At 46.2% G+C, this 22,905-nt stretch overlaps 1 protein-coding gene and 1 long non-coding RNA gene across 7 annotated transcripts in view; one reads left to right on the forward strand and one right to left on the reverse strand.

Moving 5' to 3' along the window:
- LOC130267294 (uncharacterized) overlaps nt 1-22,905 on the forward strand; it is a 127,080-nt gene that overhangs the window by 59,906 nt on the left and 44,269 nt on the right. Inside the window, exon 2 of the long non-coding RNA XR_008843131.1 lies at nt 14,244-14,470. This is a non-coding gene — a long non-coding RNA (uncharacterized LOC130267294). The remainder of the gene's footprint in view (nt 1-14,243; nt 14,471-22,905) is intronic.
- The window catches only part of LARP1 (La ribonucleoprotein 1, translational regulator), a 79,127-nt gene that overhangs the window by 47,128 nt on the left and 9,094 nt on the right, over nt 1-22,905 (reverse strand). The window contains exon 1 of one of the 6 annotated variants that reach the window (XM_056516820.1): nt 8,129-8,339. The exons of 1 other annotated variant lie outside the window; for it this stretch is intronic. In XM_056516820.1, coding sequence (XP_056372795.1) covers nt 8,129-8,180 — 52 coding nt within the window. In that variant the 5' untranslated portion in view covers nt 8,181-8,339. Of the gene's footprint in view, nt 1-62; nt 480-6,067; nt 6,150-7,930; nt 7,989-8,128; nt 8,340-22,905 lie in introns of those variants that run through there. 4 more of the 6 variants (XM_056516821.1, XM_056516819.1, XM_056516823.1 and 1 more) reach the window with 4 other exon arrangements.

Raw genomic sequence — 22,905 nt, forward strand, 5'->3', positions numbered from 1 at the left:
GTTCATACAGGGCCTCCTGATACCTGAACACAATGCAAGAACTACTCTTCCACAAGGCTCACCTTAGGAGAGATGAACACAGCTGCTAACGTAGAAATCCAAGGTGTATGGAGAGGCAGGTGATACCAGGTACAGCGCCCAATATACTTTCTGCAAACAACCGTGCAAATTAAAAAGACCCCTGGGAAGGCGCGCAATGGAAACTCCCCACTTCTATTTAAAGACTTAAAAAAAGGGAGAAATCGAGACGCTTGGAAGTTCAGGTACAAGCAGCCCCAGCACAATGCCAGCTATGAATACGGCACTAAAGGGTTACCAATAGTCATGTGGCAGCAAAGCAAACATCTAAAGTGTACAAATACCGAGCCATGAAATCTTTGATATCCTTGAGTACGCCCATAACAAAGCCATGACACAATGTAGTTCTCTGTACAGCTGTCCCAAGGATCTGATAGTATTCTGATCAAATACGCATGATTGATGTGCGAGACAAATAAGAGTGGGATCTAGGGGGAGGACACTGGAACCAGGACTAGTAACGGATTAGCTCAACCATCCATGGGCCACGTCATCTGCTATACTTTGGGTTCAAGCCCATTGCTCGCTGACGATAGAAAGTTGTGTATATATCAAAACAAGCAGATCATCATAGAATCATCATGAATCGCACAATTACAGCTCCAACACCAGGAAAGTTATTTTTGGACACAACAACAAAGCAATGTCTTCGACGTACCCCTTCCCCACAGATTAAAGCCCCACCTTTACGTACCCCACCCTACCATGACCGACAGCTTACGATCATCAATGGCCCATCACCAGGAGCTCCAGCTCAGCTCAACCCTAGATAGAGACTGTAACCAGCAGCAGCTGGGAAGGGTTCGCTCCACCCCTCTTCTCACTCCCACTCATTGGTTAAGCCAGTGATTCCCAACTGGTACTGTCAGGCCCTGCCTGTAAAATAAATATTATATACCGTATTTATCAGGGTATACCACGCACCGGCCTATAACACGCACCCTCATTTTACCAAGGATATTTGGGTAAAAAAAAGTTTTTTACCCAAATATCCATGAAAAAATGAGGGTGCGTGTGTGCGCGTGTATACCCCGATACATCCCCAGGAAAGGCAGGGGGAGAGAGGCCGTCGCTGCCCGCTTCTCTCCCCCTGCCTTTCCTGGGGTCTAGAGCGCTGCTGTCGGCCCTTTTCACCCCCGATAGCCAAGGGGAGAGAAGCGGCGCCGACAGCCAGGGGGAGAGAAGGGGCAGCGGCACCCATTGCCGGCGCCGCTGCCCCGTTGCCTCCCCCCATCCCCGGTGGCATAATTACCTGAGTCCGGTCCGCGCTGCTCCAGGCCTCCGTCGTGCGTCCCCGGCGTCATTGCTATGCGCTGAACGGCGCGGCGCATGACGTCAGAGCGCCGCGCCGTGCATAGCAATGACGCCGGGGACGCACGACGGAGGCCTGGAGCAGCGCGGACCGGACTCAGGTAATTATGCCACCGGGGATGGGGGGAGGCAACGGGGCAGCGGCGCCGGCAATGGGTGCCGCTGCCCCTTCTCTCCCCCTGGCTGTCGGCGCCGCTTCTCTCCCCCTGGCTATCGGCGCCGGCACCGATAGTCAGGGGGACAGAACGGGCAGCGGCGCCGATAACCAGGGGGTGAAAAGGGCCGACAGCAGCGCTCTAGACCCCAGGAAAGGCAGGGGGAGAGAAGCGGGCAGCGACGGCCTCTCTCCCCCTGCCTTTCCTGGGGCGGTATCGGCGTATAACACGCACACAGACTTTAGGCTAAAAATTTTAGCCTAAAAAGTGCATGTTATACGCCGATAAATACGGTATATATAATATAGAAAATAATACAGTATAGAATATATTGGAGGGAGGGGGTTCGAGGGAAGCCTGCGTGTGCATTGTTTGTACGTGCGCACACAGCGCACCCCTGCGACGCCGTGAGTCACAGGCCAGGAAGGGAAGGGGATAAATGTGAATGGTGCGCTGGCCCCCTGACCAGCTTCCCGGCCCCCGACGCGCATGACCCGAGCATTGCTCCGATGCTCGCCGTTATGTATAGGATGTAAATGTACGTCCCATTGCGTTAAGTACCAGCTCACCAGGACATACATTTACGTCCGGCGTCGTTAATGGGTTATCCAGGAAATTTATATATTTGTAAATTACTTATATTAAAAAATCTTAATCCTTCCAATAATTATCAGCTGCTGAAGTTGAGTAGTTCTTGTCTGTCTGGTAACAGTGCTCTCTGCTGACATTTCTGCTTGTCTCGGGAACTGCAGAGTAGAAGAGGTTTGCTATGGGGACTTGCTTCTACTCTGGACAGTTCCTGAGACAGGTGTCAGAGAGCACTTAGACAGAAAAGAACAACTCAACTTCAGAAGCTCATAAGTACTGAAAGGATTAAGATTTTTTTAATAGAAGTAATTTACAAATTTGTTTAAATTTCTGGAGAAAGTTGAAATATATATATATAAAAGTTTTTCCTGGATAACCCCCTTAACCCCTTAAGGACTCAGCCCATTTTGGCCTTAAGGACTCATAACTCTTTTATATTTTCATCCACAGACTAGTATGAGGGCTTGTTTTTTGCGCGACCAGTTGTCCTTTGTAATGACATCACTCATTATATCATAAAATGTATAGCGCAACCAAAAAACACTTTTTGTGGGGAAATTAAAACGAAAAACGCAATTTTGCTAATTTTGGAAGGTTTTGTTTTCACGCCGTACAATTTATGGTAAAAATGACATGTGTTCTTTATTCTGAGGGTCAATACGATTAAAATGATACCCATTATTATATACTTTAATATTATTGTTGCACTTAAAAAAAATCACAAACTTTTTAACCAAATTAGTATGTTTATAATCCCTTTATTTTGATGACCTCTTTTTTATTTTTCCGTATAAGTGGCGGTATGGGGGCTCATTTTTTGCGCCATGATCTGTACTTTTTTTTGATACCACATTTGCATATAAAAAACTTTTAATACATTTTTATAATTTTTTTTTTAATAAAATGTATTAAAAAAGTAGGAATTTTGGACTTTTTTTATTTTTTTTCGTTCACGCCGTTCACCGTATGGGATCATTAACATTTTATTTTAATAGTTCGGACATTTACGCACGCGGCGATACCAAATATGTCTATAAAAAATGTTTTTTACGCTTTTTGGGGGTAAAATAGGAAAAAACTGACTTAACTTTTTTATTGGGGGAGGGGATTTTTCACTTTTTTTTTACTTTTACATTTTTTTTTACACTTGAATAGTCCCCATAGGGGACTATTCATAGCAATACCATGATTGCTAATACTGATCTGTTCTATGTATAGGACATAGAACAGATCAGTATTATCGGTCATCTCCTGCTCTGGTCTGCTCGATCACAGACCAGAGCAGGAGACGCCGGGAGCCGCACGGAGGAAGGTGAGGGGACCTCCGTGCGGCGTTATGAATGATCGGATGCGGGCGATCCGATCGTTCATTTTAATCGGGAACTGCCGCAGATGTCGGGATCTGTATTGATCCCGGCACCTGAGGGGTTAATGGCGGACGCCCGCGAGATCGCGGGCGTCGGCCATTGCCGGCGGGTCCCTGGCTGCGATCAGCAGCCGGGATCAGCCGCGCATGACACGGGCATCGCTCCGATGCCCGCGGTTATGCTTAGGACGTAAATGTACGTCCTGGTGCGTTAAGTACCACCTCACCAGGACGTACATTTACGTCCTGCGTCCTTAAGGGGTTAACGACGCCGGACGTAAATGTATGTCCTGGTGAGCGGGTACTTAACACACCAGGACCTACATTTATGTCCTATACATAACCGCGAGCATCGGAGCAATGCTCGGGTCATGCGCGGCAGGTCCCGGCTGCTGATAGCAGTCAGTGACCCAGCGGTAATGGCGGACATCCGCGATCGCGCGGATGTCCGCCATTAACCCCCTCAGATGCCGTGATCAATACAGATCATGGCATCTGCAGTATCGTGGTCACTAAAATGGATGATCAGATCGCCCGCAGCGCTGCGATCCGATCATCCAGAACGGTAGACGAAGGTCCCTTCACCTGCCTCCGCTGCCTTCCACGGGTCTTCTGCTCTGATCTGTGATCGAGCAGACCAGAGCAGAAGATGACCGATAATACTGATCAGTGCTATGTCCTATGCATAGCACTGGACAGTATTAGCAATCAAATGATGGGGGACTATTAAAGTGTAAAAAAAAAAAATAATATATATATATATATATATATATATATATATATATATATATATATATATATAAAATAAAATTTAAAAACCCTCCCCCAATAAAACGTAAAATTGTCCCATTTTCCCAATTTCACCCCTAAAAAGTGTAAAAAAATTTTTTTATATAAATATCTGGTATCGCCGCATGCGTAAATATCCGAACTATTAAAATAAAATGTTAATGATAACGTACGGTGAACGGCGTGAACGTAAAAAGAAAAATAAGTCCAAAATAGCTGCTTTTTTTTAACAACATTTTATTCCCAAAATCCCGTCACAACCACCGGACCTCCAAGCTCGATTGTCCCCCTTTGCGGTGGTGCACGTATGTGCTTCTTTTTGCATTCAAATTGTATACTTTATACCGCTATACGTGCACCCCGCAAGGAGACCTTGTCAGAGGTCGCTGAGGACCGCTTCATACATACGTTAAGGTGATACTGCTCCTATGAGTGCTCTCCCTCCCCTCCTTTTTTAGATTTGTAAATGACTTCAATTAAAATATCTTTACCCTTCCAGTACTTTGTAGCAGCTGTAATTTACAGAGGAAATTCTATTTTTTTTTTTTATTTCTTTTTTGTCTAGTCCACAGTGCTCTCTGCTGACACCTGACGCCCATATCAGGAACTGTCCAGAGCAGGAGAAAATCGCCATAGCAAACCTATCCTGCTCTAGAGAGAGGTGTCAGCAGAGAGCACTGTGGACAACACAAACATTTAAATATTAAAGATTTTTTTTAATATAAGTAATTTACAAATCTGTTTAACTTTCTGGCATCAGTTCAATAAAAAGTACCCCTTTAAGGTAATGCACCCTCTTTCCTCTTTCACCCCTGTCCACCTACTTTGTCACCTGTTACCCCCTTTCACCCTTGTCCACTTTCCTGTCATCCATGTCCACCTTGTCCGCCCCTGTCACCCATGTTCACCACCCCCCTATCACCAATGTCCAACCCCCACTATTCACCCCCTTGTCCTTTTGTCACCCCTGTCCACCCCTTTCACCCATCTACACCCTTCTGTCACCCACGTACACCCCTCTGTTACCCCCCTATGTCCCCTGTCACCCATGTACATTCCTCTTCACCCCCCCAACACCCGTTATCCATTTACACCCCTTACACTCTTTACAACCATCTGTCACCCATGTACACCCCTCTGTCCCCCCCTACGCCCCCCCCTGTCATCCATGTACACCTTTCTACACCCCTGTTACCCCTTTACACTTATACGCCCCGGTATTCCTCCTCACTTGTAAAAGGGGAATCTGGAGGCTGATGCTGGAAGAGTGTGGAGCCTAATAGGTTTGTTTTGCAGGTTTAACGGTGAAGAATTGTGACTGGAAGAAATTATGATGGCGCGGACCAGATGGAGAAGAGAAGGGAACGTAGCTGATTTTAGAAGATGTCACTTGTAAGTTGCTATGTAAAGCAGCACAGTAATCTACACACCCACAGATAAATAGATAGTGTATTGCCAGCTGTTTTCTTTTTGCTCGTCAAGTTCGGAAAAAAAATTTAATAAAATTCCGAGGGGTTCCCAGAGCCGAAAAAGATTGGGAAACACTGGGTTAAGCTATTAAGTACTCCGACTCCTTAGGGTAAAAAATAAATAATACACAAGCAGCGAACACAATTGGCCCACAGTGACAGTCTTATAAAGGGGAAGAGACTTCTCCATTCGACCTGTTGCATCAGCTCTGTAACGTGAATAGTTAATCCAACCCCAGCAGCGCTGTTTAATGCTGCCCTGCAGCTCCGTTTAACTCTGATTTTGTAACAGTTATCTAGTGTTTAACTACCTGACCTATCAGTGCGGTTACTAGTCCAACCACAAGGTCTCAACACCCAGAGGTATGATGGGCTCATAGGGGGAGATTTATCAAAACCTGTACAGAGGAAGAGTGGTGCAGTTGCCCATAGCAACCAATCAGATTGCTTCTTTCATTTTCCACAGGCCTCTAAAGAGGCCTGTGGAAAATGAAAGATGCAATCTGATTGGTTGCTATGGGCAACTGCACCACTCTTCCTCTGCACAGGTTTTGATAAATCTCCCCCATAGTCCACAATCTTCATAGGTGTATAAAGAAGGGACTTTAGCATACCATACCCCAGATTTAATAACATTTTGCACCTTTCTCAGAGCGTTTCGCACCAACTGAGTTAGCGACAATTGCTTTAGACACATTTATCAACCCATTTGCCAGCAATATGTGACAAACTCCCCAGCAGAGTTGAGTGAACTTACGGTAAATTAGCTTGTAGTGGACCTCGCGGCTCGGTCGTTGATGACCATAAATTAGTTCAGCTTTCCAAGTGCTCCAGTTGCCTGGAAAAGGTGGATACAGTCCTAGGAAACCTAAGACTGACAGCCCAGACTTTTCCAGGCAACTGGAGCACTTGAAAAGCTGAACTAATTTATGGTCATCAACGACCGAGCCGCGAGGTCCGCTACAAGCCAATTTACCATAAGTATGCTCAACTCTGCTCACCAGATATCCAAAAACACATACAGTAGTGAAGAAGCACACTTTATGAAGAGGACAGCACCTTTACTTGGTGCATAACCTTTCATTAAAAAACTTGACAGACATGTCAAGAATGTAGATCGCCCCAAGTCTCTTTCCTGCTATGAGTTATAATCCTGCACAATGGGCAGCAGCGCCCTTCACTCCCCAGCCAGGCCCTCAGTCCAACTTATTCTCTGCATTAGAGTGTATAGGAACGATTCAGGTTTGAGTGACAGACTGGGAGCAAGGTGCGCACTGCCGCGCACTTCACCTAACTAACTTGTAACCAGTCATAGGACCATAACCTGATACAAATTTAGCCTTTTAATATTTTGAACATGGTGCTGCCTAGTGCTGGGCGGTATCCCGGTTCATACTGAACACCAAAATTTTTCTCCTGCCTGGTAGGGATCGACCGATTATCGGTATGGCAGATATCGCTCGATAATCACGATTTTGGGCATTATCGGTATCGGCAATTACCTTGCCGATAATGCCCCCCCCCCCCGACCTACGGCTGTCCGGGCATGCTGGGAGTAGTAGTTTTGCAACAGCTGGAGGCACCCCTAGGCGCAGTGCGGCGGGGGGGGAGCGGTGGCGGTGATAGGTCTCAGGACCCCCGGACAGGCAGGGGAGAGAAGCGGGGTGGCGGCGGCCTATGGCACCGCAAAAGCCACTGCAGTGCATTGATTTAAAGCGTCCGCTTTAAATCAATGATCTGCAGCGGTTTCGCAGGGGGATAAATAGCCGATAACTTATACCGGAATAAGATTATCCACTCCACTGATTATCGGTATCGGCCCTAAAAAAACGATATCGGTCGATCCCTACTGCCTGGTACAAATTTTTTCCATACCGCAATACCGGTTGGGCCCCTCCCCCTCGGGAATGAATTATCAACCCAGCGCTGTGCTTTCTCCACATCGGGGAACTAATCATATGTGACCGGCCAGCGCTGTTCTGCTCTTCCCCCCCCCCCCCCCAAGTTAATTATCAGCACTGCGCTGTCCCCATCAGGGAACTAATCACATGTCACCCACAAGCGCTGCCCTCCTCATCCTCCTGTTTGTTGCAGGCCACCAATGCTGGAACTCTGTACTGTACACAGTATCCCTATGCCCGGGCTGCAAAAGATAAAATATACTTTAAACGCACCTTCCTACATTCCCCCGTTGGTCCGGACCTGGTTCCTGGGGACAGGAATGTCAGAACCGTTGGCCTATTACCGGCCGCAGCAATGTTCTGCCTCGGCCGGTGATAGGTTGAGCGCACTGTCATGTAAGAAGCCAACATTTTTTTTATTGAAATGCATTATTTTGATGTAATTTTTCTTTATATCCTTTGTATACTTTCCTGGTTGATAGCGGTCAGTTCTTATGGTGATCACATCCAGCGAACTGGTCATACTGCCTTAGAAAAGGGCAATAGTAGAGCCCGTACACTCGACCACTGGCATTTCAAAGCTTGCCTATGCTTGTCAGCTGCCTGGGGCAATTCAGACATACAGGCTTCTGTACCAGTTTGGGAAGAGTAGGTAAAACGTGTTCCTCCATCTACCCCGAAGCCTAAAATCCTTGGGGGAGATTTATCAAAATCTGCATTGAGGAAGAGTGGTGCAGTTGCCCATGGCAACCAATCAAATTGCTTCTTTCATAGACCTCTGGAAAATGAAAGAAGCAATCTGATTGGTTGCTATGGGCAACTGCACCACTCTTCCTCTATACAGGTTTTGATAAATCTCCCCCATAGGGTCTGGATACAGATCTAGAAGCTTTGCCTAAATCCCCACCACACTATTCTTTACACCAGTCTTTCCCAAACTACGATTCTCCAGCTGTTGCAAAATGGCATCTCCCATCATACCCTGAAATCTGTCAGGGCACGATGGATGTGGGAACCTACATAAGGCCATGACCTGCAATGACAAAACTGGTTTTAGAAAAGGTGCAAAGAGACGTTCATCGGGGGGGGGGGGGGGGGGGGGAGGGCTGGATAAACAGGTCTCCCCCTCCTCCACTCCTAGCAGAGGATAAGCAAAGGCAAGAAACCCCCACCCAGACAAATGGTTAAACCTCTCCAAGCCACATATGCATTGTGAAAATCCACACTGCCAATCCTGTATGCCAACATCTATCAGCACAATGGCTGCTTCGTATAGCACAGAGAGCAGTATTGTACACAAACAGGATTGTAGGTGCCATAGGAATCGAAAAACATAACATGGGAGTCATAGAGGAGTCGCACACACAAGTTTGTTGCCAAGGTACATATACAAACTACAAGGTTCAGTCCTCCGTGGCCATGAGGTAGACCAGTGTTTCCCAACCAGGGTACCTCCAGCTGTTGCAAAACTACAACTCTCAGCATGCCCGAAGTTGTAGTTTTAAAACAGCTGGAGGCACCCTGGTTGGGAAACACTAAGGTAGCCTGACCCATGGTGGAGTCGAGGTTTCTATTCTAGAAGTACAGTATATATTAGGCCTGTTGCTGCTGGTCGTATTGTTTACAGGTCTTTTCAGTCAAAGACTGTTAGGCTGGGTTCACACCACGTTTTTGCAATACTGCTCCAGTATCAGGTTTGTAATGAAAAACTGATTCCTCAAAACCTGACTAATGCTGCATTCACATCTCGGTTTTACACTACGGATGCCGGATCTGGCTGGGGGAGGGGCAAACCGTGCGCTCCCGTACCCCAGCCGGACCAGCGCTAAACTTTCACTTTAATGAGCCGACCGGAGTCAAACGGTGACTCCAGTCGGCTCATTTTTGACCCGGATTCAGTTTTGTGACCGGTTCTAAAACCGTAGTATACTCCGGTCGGCTCATTAAAGTGAATGGAGTTTAGCGCCGGTCCGGCTGGTGTACGGGAGTGCACAGTTTGACCCTCCCCCAACCGGATCCGGCATCCGTAGTGTAAAACCGAGATGTGAATGCAGCCTAAACTATCAAAAACGTGTGCACAAATTTTAACCCGTATACGGTTGAAAACAGTCGACGGTTTGAAAAATGATGTCTGGTTGCATCCGTTTTTTAAGAAAAAAAAAATACGTTTTTAAACTTTACTCCATTATGAAAAAAGCTTCACTTGTTTGATTGAAATTCCAAGAATATAAACTTTCGGTGTGTGCTAAGTCAAGCCGTATAATGGATCAGTTATATGCAAGTCTGGACTGATGTTAGGGCCCAATGAAATCTGATTTTCCTGTAAGACCTGGCATGGTACTAATTGTACATTTGTAAGATGGCGCCTGTAGTGTTCTACTACCCAACTATATGTCTCCACTCAGATTCTGTATTACAGAAATATTCCCACTTCTATGAGTATATGATGCTTTGTGGAAACACCATATGGCGGCACACAGTATGATCTGTCATTCATACTCATAGGGACGCTATGTCAACATACAGGGCACGCTGACAACAACACGTTACTTTAAGATTTTGAACGCTGCTTTAACCCTTACCTGACCACCTGACTGCAGCCACCATTTTGCAAGTCCTAATTCAGAGCTGTACACTGCTACAAGTGTAGATCACAGCTTTTCCAAAACTCAACATTTCACATCATCCTACTTTACTTTTTTTTTTATTAAAGAAAAATGGAAGGAAACCTGTTATGCCACCTGAATGTCAGAGGTATTTTCCTAAAAGAGAATGCCATCAGTTGTCTTAGCTTAACCTGTTCTGTGCATTTCTGCTGGAATCTATCCATTCTTGCCTTAAGCAATGTCTGGCAAAATGCAGGTAGATAAGATCTATGGTAATGAAGTGCAGCAGTATAGAGTACGACACCTTTATATAATGCTACTAGCAGAGATCTAGACCCAAGCAGTCCATGAACATTAGACATTTCATTTAAGTGTAACTGCAATCACACTATGGCAGGAGCATATCTGTTTAAGGTCAGGGGTCACAGCGCATCAGCAGCATATTTTAGGATGCGGATGCGCTGACTGCAGAGCGAGCTCCCTTCTGCAGTGGGTAGCTCTGCAAAATGCAAGCAGGCACACAGAGCTACCAGGTCGCAGCAGGGAGCTTGCTATGCCAAAGCTCTGACTGCCACTGGCACATCCGCAGCATGAAATACACTGAAATACGCAGATTTGCCCGAAGTCCCATGCAAGTCTAGTGGAAGAGATAGCCATCAGGCAAATGAATCCCATGTGTATAGCCTTTAGACCTTCTTTCACATAATGTTCAGGGAATTCAACTGGATGATCAGATACGATCACATTTCTTCTACTTAGAAAAAGTTTCCCTTCAACATTGTGCCATTGCCCAACCTTCCTTTCAAGGACATACAAGAGAACAGATCTCCATAATGTGATATGACAGGGGCCTAATATGTCTACAGGGGGCTAGCCAACTGTCCCGTCAAAGTACACAAACCTCATGTTTTCTCTTAGACCATGTTCACAGGGCGTAAAACGTGCGTAATATCCCCACAGAATAATCCAGCGGGTGATAGGGCCGGGAAATGTGCCGTCTCAGACAGCAATGAAGTCTATTCTTTAATCTTCTAGCGGAATACAATTCCAAGTCAGAATTTCCTTGACAGAAATTCCTCGGTGTGGAGAGAACAGCGGAAACACCATTAAAAAGACAACAGCACTTTAATTCAAGCCAGAATTAAAGGACATCTGCAGCGTGATTAACACTTATCCCCTATCCACAGGATAGGGGATAAGTGATCGCGGGGGGGTCTGACCGCTGGGACCCCCTGTGATCTCCTGTACGGGGCCGCGGCAGTCCCGTGCAGGGGGCGTGCCAGCCGCAGCATGACGTTGCAGCCAGCACGCCTCCTCCGTGCCTCCCCGTCTCCCCATAGAACTGTATGGGGACGGGGAGGAGACAGGGGGCTCTAATGGCGGCGCCCCGTTAGGGAGATCGCGGGGGGGGGGACCCAGCGGTCGGACCCCCGCAATCAAACATATCCCCTATCCTGGGGATAGGTGTCATACCGCTGCAGTTGTCCTTTAAAGGGAACCAATCATCAGATTTTACCCTATATAATGCTTGGCAAAGCATTATATAGGGTAAAATTGTTGTCCTCACCATCCCCGGGGGACGCTCCTGCCTCCAGGGATGATGAAGATATGAAGTTAGAAACTAGTCACCGCCGCCGTAAGTAGTCCCCTGGGCGGGGAGGTCTTCTCACCTACTCCCGTTCTTCGGCCGGCAGCGAATTTATTTTATTTTTTTTCCCACCGGTACCCCTTTAAAGGACAACTGCAGCACAATATACACTAATCCCCTATCTACAAGATAGGGGATAAGTGTTTGATCGCGGGGGGGTCCGACCGCTGGGACCCCCCTCGATCTCCCTAACGGGGCGCCGCCTTTAGCGCTCATAGTGAGCGCTAAGGCGCGTAGCGTCAACCTAGAGGTCGACGGTGACGCCCCGTCTCCTCCCCGTCCCAATACAGTTCTATGGGGGAGACTGGGAGGCAGGAACACTGCCTCCCCGCCTCTCCCATAGAGATGTATGGAGGAGGCGTGCCGGCTGCAACGTCATGCTGCGGCTGGCACGCCCCCTGCACGGGACAGCGGAGGCCCCGTACAGGAGATCACAGGGGGTCCCAACGGTCGGACCCCCCGCGATCAAATACTTATAAGTGTTAATTACGCTGCAGATGTCCTTTAAGCTCAACACCATGTGAATGATGGCCACGTTTTCATGTGGCCACGCTGACCAAAATATAGGTGATGATTAAGAGGAGAAATCTGCCCAGTTAATACAGTGACGGCTTGAAGAAGGACCCTAAAACAACTAGATATGGGGGCACTGTCATTCACATATCGCAACATTTTTATTTTAAGCGGAGACTTGTACCAAAAAGCCGATTTCCCTAAATAGAATGGCAAAACCAGCATATGCCAAGAGCATCTGATCTGTTCCCGGGAATACAGCAGATGTATTTATCTGGAATGGAGGAGATTAGGAGATTAACGGCACAAAACGCATAATCGCGGTTCCCTCTATGTGAAGCACCTGTCAGGATGTAACACCAACACTTACAAAGAACCTGCCCCTGTATGGAAATCCCGAGGAACGGTTTTTCCACCATTTTATTAAGCTACACACCTGCTAAAGTATTTTACAGAAAGTCTATGGGTATGTTCACACAGTGTCTGTGCAGCAAAATAGACTGCAGAAATTCCAAGGGTAGCCTCAGACTTCTGCAGTGTATTTGTATATGGACCTGATTATTGGACACAGATTAACCCCATTTCATAGAATGCCAAAATACCTGCTATAAAACTAAGGGTATGTTTACTGCCTGAAATTCCGCTGAAATTGCTGTGGAATTCTGTGTTGTCTAAAGCCCCATGGATTCCAATGGGTCTAATAGTCTAGAATGCCCACTGCGGACATTCTGTCTAAGGGCACGTTCCCACTTGGCATATAAGCAGCGTATTTCACGCTGCGCCAAATCTGCAGCAGATGGAAATACGCTGTGTATGCCTCGCTCACCGTACACACAAGGCTTTCCAGCGGCAGCCCTATGTGTGTAGTGAGTTTTGGAGCCGGAGCCACACGTCAGTCACGCCAACACACGACCCCGCCTCCAAAACTCACTACACACATGGGGCTGCTGCCGGAACGCCATTGTGTATGGTGAGCAAGGGATACGCAGTGTATTTCCCACTGCTGCAGATTCGGCGCAGCGTGAAATATGCTGCGTATATGCCAAGTGGGAACGTGAGCTAAATTGGATTGTGGACTCCCTTTCAAATCAATTAGCAGTGTATAACTGTGGCCTAAAAACGAGCAAAATCTACTTGTCCCTCATGATGATCCACTTGTCCGGGCCGGGGGGGGGCCATCTACCACACTAGCCCACCAGGGAGCATTCACATGTCCCTTTAGATGCCACTGTCAGCTTTGACAGCGGCAATCTAAAGGGTTAATAGCCAGCCGCGGTGGCCCCCAGCTTACTGAAATCAGCCGGGGGACTGCAGAGCACAGAGCGTGCAGGAGTCGGGAGCCCGCTCCATACTGACTGCTGAGCGCCTCCGCGGTTGTCAGGTCCAGAAAAATTCACCTGCCCGCCGCCCGGAACTGTATGTCCCGGGCGTCTGGCGATAGGAATTCCACATCCCTGCTGTGAACATATTCTAAAGCTGCATTCACATGGTAGCCTTTTGTTTGAAATCAAATGCCATTCATGAAAAAGAAAAAAAAACACTATAGTGAATAAATAACAAATTTAGCAACTCTAACACCAGGCGTGAGCAAGTATATATTTTTTTAGTACAATAGTAAAATCACTACACAAATAAAAAAAAATTCCCCCAAAATGCTGCATGTAAAACCACCCTCATGTAAGATCACAGGGGTTGGATTGGATGTGGAAAGATCCTGAAGCAAATCCGCAAAATCACACAAATTTTGGAGCCGATTAGCTACTGCTTGGTTTAAAAAAAAAAAAATTTAAAAAAATTTTTTGGTTTTCAAAATTTACAGCAAAACCCAGCACAAGACACCACTACTGAGAAAACAGCGACTAATGCGAAAAATTATGCAACAAATCGACATCCTGGGGATTTTCACAGCATTTGGATGATGTTTGTTACATTATCTTGATTCATTCAGCCGATTTCTCCAATGAATATCCGCAAGAAAAACCGGCACACTTCTGATCTCATGTAAATTTACCCTAAGAGAAAGTCTACCCGAGTCCACAGCCGCAGGTAAAATCTTATGAAAAAAAATTCATTAAATGTGAGATATGTGATAGCAACAGTGGGTTATCCATACAAGCACTGTTAAAGGGGTACTCCGGTGGAAATTTAATTTTCTTTAAATCAACTGGTGGCAGAAAGTTAAACAGAATTGTAAATTACTTCTATTAAAAAATATTAATCCTTCCAGTACTTAGCTGATGTATGTTCCACAGGAAGTTCTTTTCTTTTTTTAATGTCCTTTCTGTCTGACCACAGTGCTTTCTGCTGGTACCTCTGTCCATTTTAGGAACTGTCCAGGGTAGGAGCAAATCCCCATAGCAAACTTCTCCTGCTCTGAGTAGTTCCTGCCATGGACAGAGGTGTCAGCAGAGAGCACTGAGGTCAGACAGAAAATAAATTTAAAGAGAAAAGAACTTCCTCTGGAGCATACAGCAGCTGATAACTACTGAAAGGATTAAGAGTTTTAAATAGAAATTATTTACAAATCTGTATAACTTTCTGGCACCAGTTGATTTTTAAAAAAAGGTTTGAAAATATTGTTTTTCACCGTAGTTACCATAGCAAATCTTTGCCACCCTTGACAGTTCCTGACACAGACAGAGGTGTCAGCAGAGAGCACTGTGGTCAGACAGAAAAGAACTATTCAGCTTGCTGTGGAGCATACGGCATCTGACAAGTACTGGAAGGAATAAGATTTTAAATAGAAGTAATTTACAAATCTGCAACTTTTAGGCACCAGTAGATGAAAAAAATAAAAATCCACTGGAGTACCCCTTTAAACGTCAGCGCTGCCCCCACCAATAATAAAGTTATGACATATACCAGTGATACAAGATGGAAAAAAGTCCTCTAAATGCTAAATTTCTTCCACTAACAAGCCTTTTGTAATGTAATGTTAATGTTATCTGCATCTTAAAGCAAGAAGCAATGTCAGCGCATACTCCCCCCACCCACAGAGAAAACACAAAGGTGCCCCCCAGGTGTGGCTGCTATGCACATGCCGCTATTTCCTCTGGCAAGTGAGGAGGATTGCCTAAGGGTCATTCTTTTTGGCTTCTATTGCAGGACACAATGAGAGACCCTTTGATGTTCACCTATGGTCAAGCTTGGTGTTTCAGGGGTGGGGGCAGCCCCTTTTAGGTCTTTACTAGAGATGAGCGAATTTACAGTAAATTCGATTCGTCACAAACTTCTCGGCTCGACAGTTGATGACTTATCCTGCATAAATTAGTTCAGCCTTCAGGTTCTCCGGTGGGCTGGAAAAGGTGGATACAGTCCTGGGAAAGAGTCTCCTAGGACTGTATCCACCTTTTCCAGCCCACCGGAGCACCGGAAAGCTGAACTAATTTATGCAGGATAAATCATCAACTGCCGAGCCGAGAAGTTTGTGACGAATCGAATTTACTGTAAATTCGCTCATCTCTAGTCTTTACCTCTGCCAATTCCTGTAATCTGTATCAGAAAGGTTTAGTCATTTTGTAAGTCTATACATTATCCTGTACTGATCCAGAGTTACAGCCCGTTTTATACTCTCGAGCTGCAGTCACAATTCTTCCATCATAACACAAGGGAATAGTCAGAAATTAGACAGGTAGGTGCATACAGCGATGAAGTACCAGCCTGCAATGCACAAAGTATATAATCAGGGCAACTAAAATATTACTGTATTTAGGCCAGTGCTAATGCATTGACTATGATGTTCAACTAGGGCTGGACGGTATGACCAAATCTGCATATCACGGTATTTTTGTAACTTTCGGCAGTTCCGCGGTATATAACGGTATTTCCTCGCGCGCGTCCCCACAAATTAATTATCAGCCCAGCGCTGAGCTATTCTGCCCCCCCCCCAAACAAAAAATTAATTATCAGCCCAGCGCTGCCCTCATCGGGGTAAATACACACATGTCACCTTCTGCCCTCCTCGTGTTTGTTGCCGCCGCAGACACAAGGTAAACAAAATAAACTCACACATGTTCCAACGTCAGCCTTACGCTAGGGACGGGAACGTCGGACAGCCGTCAGCCTATCACCGGCCACAGCGATGTTCCGCCTTGGCCGCTGATGGGCTGAGCCCACTGTCATGTAAGAAGCCGGCCAGAGCTTCCTACATGACAGTGGGCTCAGCCCATCAGCGGCCGAGGCGGAACATCGCTGCGGCCGGTGATAGGCTGTCGGCTGTCCGACGTTCCATTCACTAGGAAGCAGATGAGGCCGGTATCGGACCAACGGGAGGCGAGTTAAAGTTTATTTTTTACAGCCCGGGCATAGGGATACCACACAGTATAGAGCAGTGGTCTTCAACCTGCCGACCTCCAGATGTTGCAAAACTACAACTCCCAGCATGCCCGGACAGCCAACGGCTGTCCGGGCATGCTGAGAGTTGTAGTTTTGCAACATCTGGAGGTCGGCAGGTTGAAGACCACTGGTATAGAGTGTCAGCGCCGGCGGCCGCAACAAACATGAGGATGAGGAGGGGCAGCGAATGCGGGCGACATATCAGTATTTACCCCGATGGGGATAGCGCTGGGCTGATAATTGATTGGGGGGGGGGGGGGGGGGGCAGAACAGCGTTTGCGGGCCACATATGATTAGTTCCCCGATGTGGGGACAGCGCAGCGCTGGGCTCATTCATTCATTCCCGAGGGGGAGGGGCCAAACCGTTATTGCAGTATAGGTTAAAATTCATATCGAGCAGCACAAAAATGTCGGTATTCGGTATGAACCGGTATACCGCCCAGCCCTATGTTCAACCTCGATGGACCTAGAAAACAGCATAAAAGATGCCTGTAAATATTTGGTAAATTTAAAGCGACCATTCAGAATTTTGACTTTGCATAAAAGTCCTTATAAAGGATTACCCCAAAATGACAACTTATCACCTTTTTACAGGACAGATGATGAGCCTCTGATTGGTTGGCGTTCATGTCCCCAATGTTGTACCTGTGCCCTCTAGGGGATAAAGGGGAACGCCGATGTTGGTCCGGCAGCAGGATACCTGTTTAAGTCTTCGCAACTTCGTAGCCCAAGACTAAAGCGTTCAGGATACGGATTTGCCAGAATCCCCATAGACTTGCATGGGATCTTCTGGCAAATCTGTATTCTGATTCTTTTAATAGTGGGCAGGTATCGGGCAAAGAAGGTAACCTTCCACCAGATGAACATTAAAGTGTTACAGTCAGATACAGCCGGAGAAGCACGTAGCTGTGCACTTTACTCATCGCTGGAGATGGGGTCCATTATAAGTCAAGGACCTTCTGCAATGAATCAGACTGAGCACCAAGCCAGAGTATTGAAGCGCACAGCTGCATGCTTCTCTCAGCTGTATCTAGAGATCGTGGGGTCCAGCACAAAGACTCATCAAGTCTATGGGATTTTTTGATTATTCGTTATCGCCAGTTATGAATAATGGACGATATTTGTGACGGGAGAAAACTTAGTGCATGTAACGTTTTTTTCTCCAGTCACAAATAACGTTAGTTAGGGCACATGCAGGGAAAACCGTGCACTCCCGTACCCCAGCCGGACCGAAGCCCTAATCCATTGACTTTAATGAGGCAACTGGAGTCACCGTTTTACTCCAATCGGCTAATTTTTGACCCGTATCCAGTTTTCTGACCGGACCTCAAAACATAGTATACTAATTATATATATATATATATATATATATATATATATATATATATATATATATATATATATATATATATATGGGCACCGTTGTTACATAAAGCTTTTTGTAAGGACACTAAGGCTATGTTCACACGTGTCGCATATGTTTAAAGCCTATTGAATTCAATGGGATTTCGCAGTTCCATTCACACAGGATTTTCCCTGTGGACGTTCTGCAGCTAAAATTTCACATTGCACGTTCCACAAAAATATATCCAGTCTTATAATTTTTGCAGACTTTGACTGTGGAAGCCCATTGACGTGATTGGTTTTTTTCCCCCCTGCGGGATTGGTGATATTTTGGTTTGGTGATATTTTTGTGGAACGTGCAATGTGAAATTTTAGCTGCAGAACGTCCACAGGGAAAATTCTGTGTGAATGGAACTGCGAAATCCCTTTGAATTCAATAGGCTTTAAAGATATGCGACACTTGTTCACACGTGTGGACATAGCCTTAGTGTCTTTACAAAAAGTTTTTTTAAAGGGGGTACTTTTTAAAGGGGAGAAAATCACCATAGCAAACCTATCCTGCTCTATACAGTTCCTAACACGGACAGAGGTGTCAGCAGAGAGCACTGAGGACAGAAAAGAAATTCAAAAAGAAAATAATTTCCTCTGTAGTATAGAGCAGCTGATAAGTACTGGAAGGATTAAGATTTTTTTTATAGAAGTGTTTTACAAATCTAACTTTTTGGCATCAGTTGATTAAAAAAAAAAAATAATAAAATAAAATGTTTTCCACCGGAGTACCCTTTTAAAGTTGTAATTTTTGAATAAACCCTTTAAGGCCAGATTCATGGTTGAAGACTCCATCAAGGCAGAAAAACAGGGGTGGACATTCTCCTTTAACAGGACCTTTTAAGGCTCGGTTCAGACTACGGAATCTCCAGGCAGAAAATTTCCGCCCCGAGATTCCGAATGCAGCCAGCGCTGACTTAATCAGTCGGCGCTAGGACCGCGCGGACACTGCAATGTGTTCCGTCTGAAGAAAGAGCAACGCCATTCTTCAGGTGGAAATTTCCAAGCATATTTCCCGTTCACAAATTCCGAAGTGTGAATTTGTGAACGGACACCGATTCACTGCACTATACATTTTAGCAAGCGGAATTTCCACCTGCAATTTCAAAGCGGAATTGCCGGCGGAAATTCCGTAGTCTGAACCTAGCCTTAGATATTCATCTGATGTTCTTTATTTAGCAATATCTGACAGGTCAAAAATACTGCTTGCAGCTGTTTTTGTCCTCATGTCCCATTTCTTAGAGTATGTTCACACGGCAGAATTTGTGCGGAAAGTCTGCACGGAACATCCCGCAGTTCACATGGCAGAATTTTTGCAGCGGAAATTCCTATTACAGCGTCTGCAGAAAGAATACACATGCCTAATCTTTCTGCGGATTCCGCAAGCAACTATGAGATGGTGCATTTCTGAGCTGTTCTAGCACCAGCCGATTAGCCAAAATGTGCAGAATGTCGGCACGTGTTTTTCATGTGGACATTCCGCACATTTTCCGCCGTGTGAACATAGCCTTAAACAGATTTTGAGAGGGGCCCCAGAATTGAGCTCCAAGACAAATATTTTACAATTTGTTCAGGGCGACGCGAAATAAAAAATATATAATAATAATCAAAAAGGTTATAGTCATGTGGCCAGATCCCCCACAGCTGCCATTCCAACAGCTCATAGCTCAGTGACCATCTTTAGGAAGGGACTAGCTAAGTGGAGGGGGAATCAGGGTCAGGTTAGTACTGGGCCAATTGTTAAATATTTGCTACATCTGGATTTCCCCCTTTAAACCCCAAATGGTTACTTTTTTTCCTAGCTACAACTATAATAATAAAATTCCACCAATTGTAAATAAACATTTTATGGCATAATACTGTACCAGACAAAGGCATCATATGGAATAGTAGGGACCCTGGGGGCAATGTTCATAAAGGGTTATTCCCAGGGGTGAAGTCCTTGGGGGGAAAAGTGTGGGAACTCACTCATGATTTCCACTCAAGGGCAGGACTCCTGCTAATGGGAACAGTGTTCCTGCTCTGGAAAAAGTGCAGGAACTCCGTTCCTGCAGGACTTGAGCCCTGGTTATGCCTCTTCATTGGTTGCATCTGTGGCTAGTAGACTGATTGGACTCTTGCTATGCTAGTATAAGCTGGAGCTGTTTCCGAGATCCTTGTAATATGGCAGCTATGGAACTCATTCACTTTTTCTTAGGCTACGTTCACATTAGAATTGTGCTTTGCCCTGTTCAACTTTTTGTTTGTGCCGAACGGACCCTAAATGGGTTGGAGCACAACAGACAGTGCTGGGTCCCACTGACTTTGAATAGGGTCTGTCAGGTTTCCCTCAGGGGTCAGTTTTAGTAGAGGAAAAAAAAAAAAATTACCCAGGGATGTAGAAATCCTATCGCCCGCTGGGGACCCCCGTGATCTTGCACGCGGCTCCCCGTTTGTAATCAGTCCCCAGAGCGTGTTCGTTCCAGGACTGATTACCGGCGACCACAGGGCGGGCGGCGTCCGCCCCCGTGTGATGTCTCGCTCCGCCCCTCAATGCAAGCCTACGGGAGGGGGCGTGATATATATTGATCGTACTTACTGATTATTTTTATTCATTCTTTCATGATATAAAGAGGGACCAAAAATACGCTATTTTGGACTTTGAATTTTTTTTGCGCGTACGCCATTGACCGTGCAGTTTAATTAACAATATATTTTTATAATTCGGACATTTCTGCATGCAGCAATACCACATGTTTATTTTTATTTACAGTGGGGTTTTTTTTAAATGGGAAAAGGGGGCGATTCAAATTTTTATTAGGGAAGGGGTTAAATTATCTTTATTCACTTTTTTTTTTTGCAGTGTTATAGCTCCCATAGGGGCTATAACCCTGCACACACTGATCTTTTACATTGATCAATGGTTACTCATAGGAAACCATCGATTAATGATTCTGCCACTTGACTACTCATGCCTGGATCTCAGGCACTGAGCAGTCATTTGGCGGTCGGAAACCCAGAGGCAGGTAAGGGGGGGGGGGGGGGGGGGGGGGGGGACCCTCCCCGTGTCCGACACTGTGACGGTCCCGAACAGCCCCCCCCCCCCGAGCTAACCGCCATTAGTTTAGTTTCACTTTAGACGCAGCGATCAACTTTGAACGCTGTGTCTAAAAGGGTTAATAGCTTGCGGCACCGCGATATAGAACGGGAGTGGAGGTACGCCCTGGGTCCTTAAGTGGTTAAAATTATTTTGTGTACCAGGACAGGTGGATTGTCATGAGGGACAAGAAGATTGTGTTTAGAGATGAGCGAACTTACAGTAAATTCGATTCGTCACGAACTTCTCGGCTCGGCAGTTGATGACTTATCCTATATAAATTAGTTCAGCCTTCAGGTGCTCCAGTGGGCTGCAAAAGGTGGATACAGTCCTAGGAAAGAGTCTCCTAGGACTTGTAGTTTTGCAACATCTGGAGGTCCGCAGATTGAAGACCACTGCATAGGAGGTAATACTCACGCGTCCCCGCCGCTCCGGACCCGTCACCGCCGCCTTGGATGTCGCTCCATCGCTGTCCCCGTCGCTCTGGAACGTCTCTGCTGCCGGCCGGCCATCCTTGCTCTCCGTCACCGCCATCACGTCGTTACGCACGCCGACGCACGTACGTGACGACTAGGAAGGAGAGCGCCGGCCATACAGGGGATCCCTGAACGGAGAAGACACCAAGGAGGCAGGGAAGGTCCCTCCTGGTGTCCTGTAAGCACTAACCCGGCTATTCAGTCGGGCTGTTCGGGACCGCCGCGGTGAAATCGTGGTGGTCCCGAACAGCCCGACTGAACAGCCGGGTTAGTGTCACTTTCCCTTCAGACGCGGTGGTTAGCTTTGATCGCCGCATCTGAAGGGTTAATACAGGGCATCACCGCGACCGGTGATGTCCTGTATTAGTTGCGGGTCCTGGCCGTTGATGGCCGCAGGGACCGCCGCGATAGGGGTGTATTCGCCGTATAAGACGCACCGACTTTTCCCCGCCAGTTTTGGGGAAGAAAAAGTGCGTCTTATACGCGAAAAATACGTAACCTAAAGTGTCATATAAAGAAATTGATGGCAAATTGCTATGATATACCATCAATATCAGTTTGTGGGGGTCCAACAGACCGCTCACAGATCTTAGATACAGTCTGCGGACCCCCAGGGATCAAACCATTGCTAAAGTTGCATTAATAAAGAGGTAACGCCTTGAATTGTTAGGCTGGGTTCACATATGTCCGGCTCAGTGTACCAAGCCTAAAACTCGCCGCAAGTGACGTGCATGAGTTGTTTAGGATATGGGGAATGCAGCATATCCATTTTTGGAACAAAAACACCAGATTTTGGCTACCTGCACAGAAGCCTGAGAACGAGCTGCAGTGGGAAATTTAAATTTGCAGCAAATCAGTTCAGGTTGCAAATATTTTGCAGATTTTATCCATTTATTTTAAAGTCAAAATCTGTAACAACATTTTACAGATGCAGATTTTGCTGTGGAAGCATGAGCATTAGAGATGAGCGAACTTACAGTAAATTTGATTAGTCACGAACTTCTCGGCTCGGCAGTTGATGACTTATCCTGCATAAATTAATTCAGCTTTCAGGTGCTCCGATGGGCTGGAAAAGGTGGATACATTCCAAGGAGACTCTTTCCTAGGAATGTATCCACCTTTTCCAGCCCACCGGAGCACCTGAAAGCTGAACCAATTTATGCAGGATAAGTCATCAACTGCCGAGCCGAGAAGTCTGTGAC

Source organism: Hyla sarda, chromosome 4 (genome assembly GCF_029499605.1).
Source record: "Hyla sarda isolate aHylSar1 chromosome 4, aHylSar1.hap1, whole genome shotgun sequence".
Lineage (NCBI taxonomy): Eukaryota > Metazoa > Chordata > Amphibia > Anura > Hylidae > Hyla > Hyla sarda.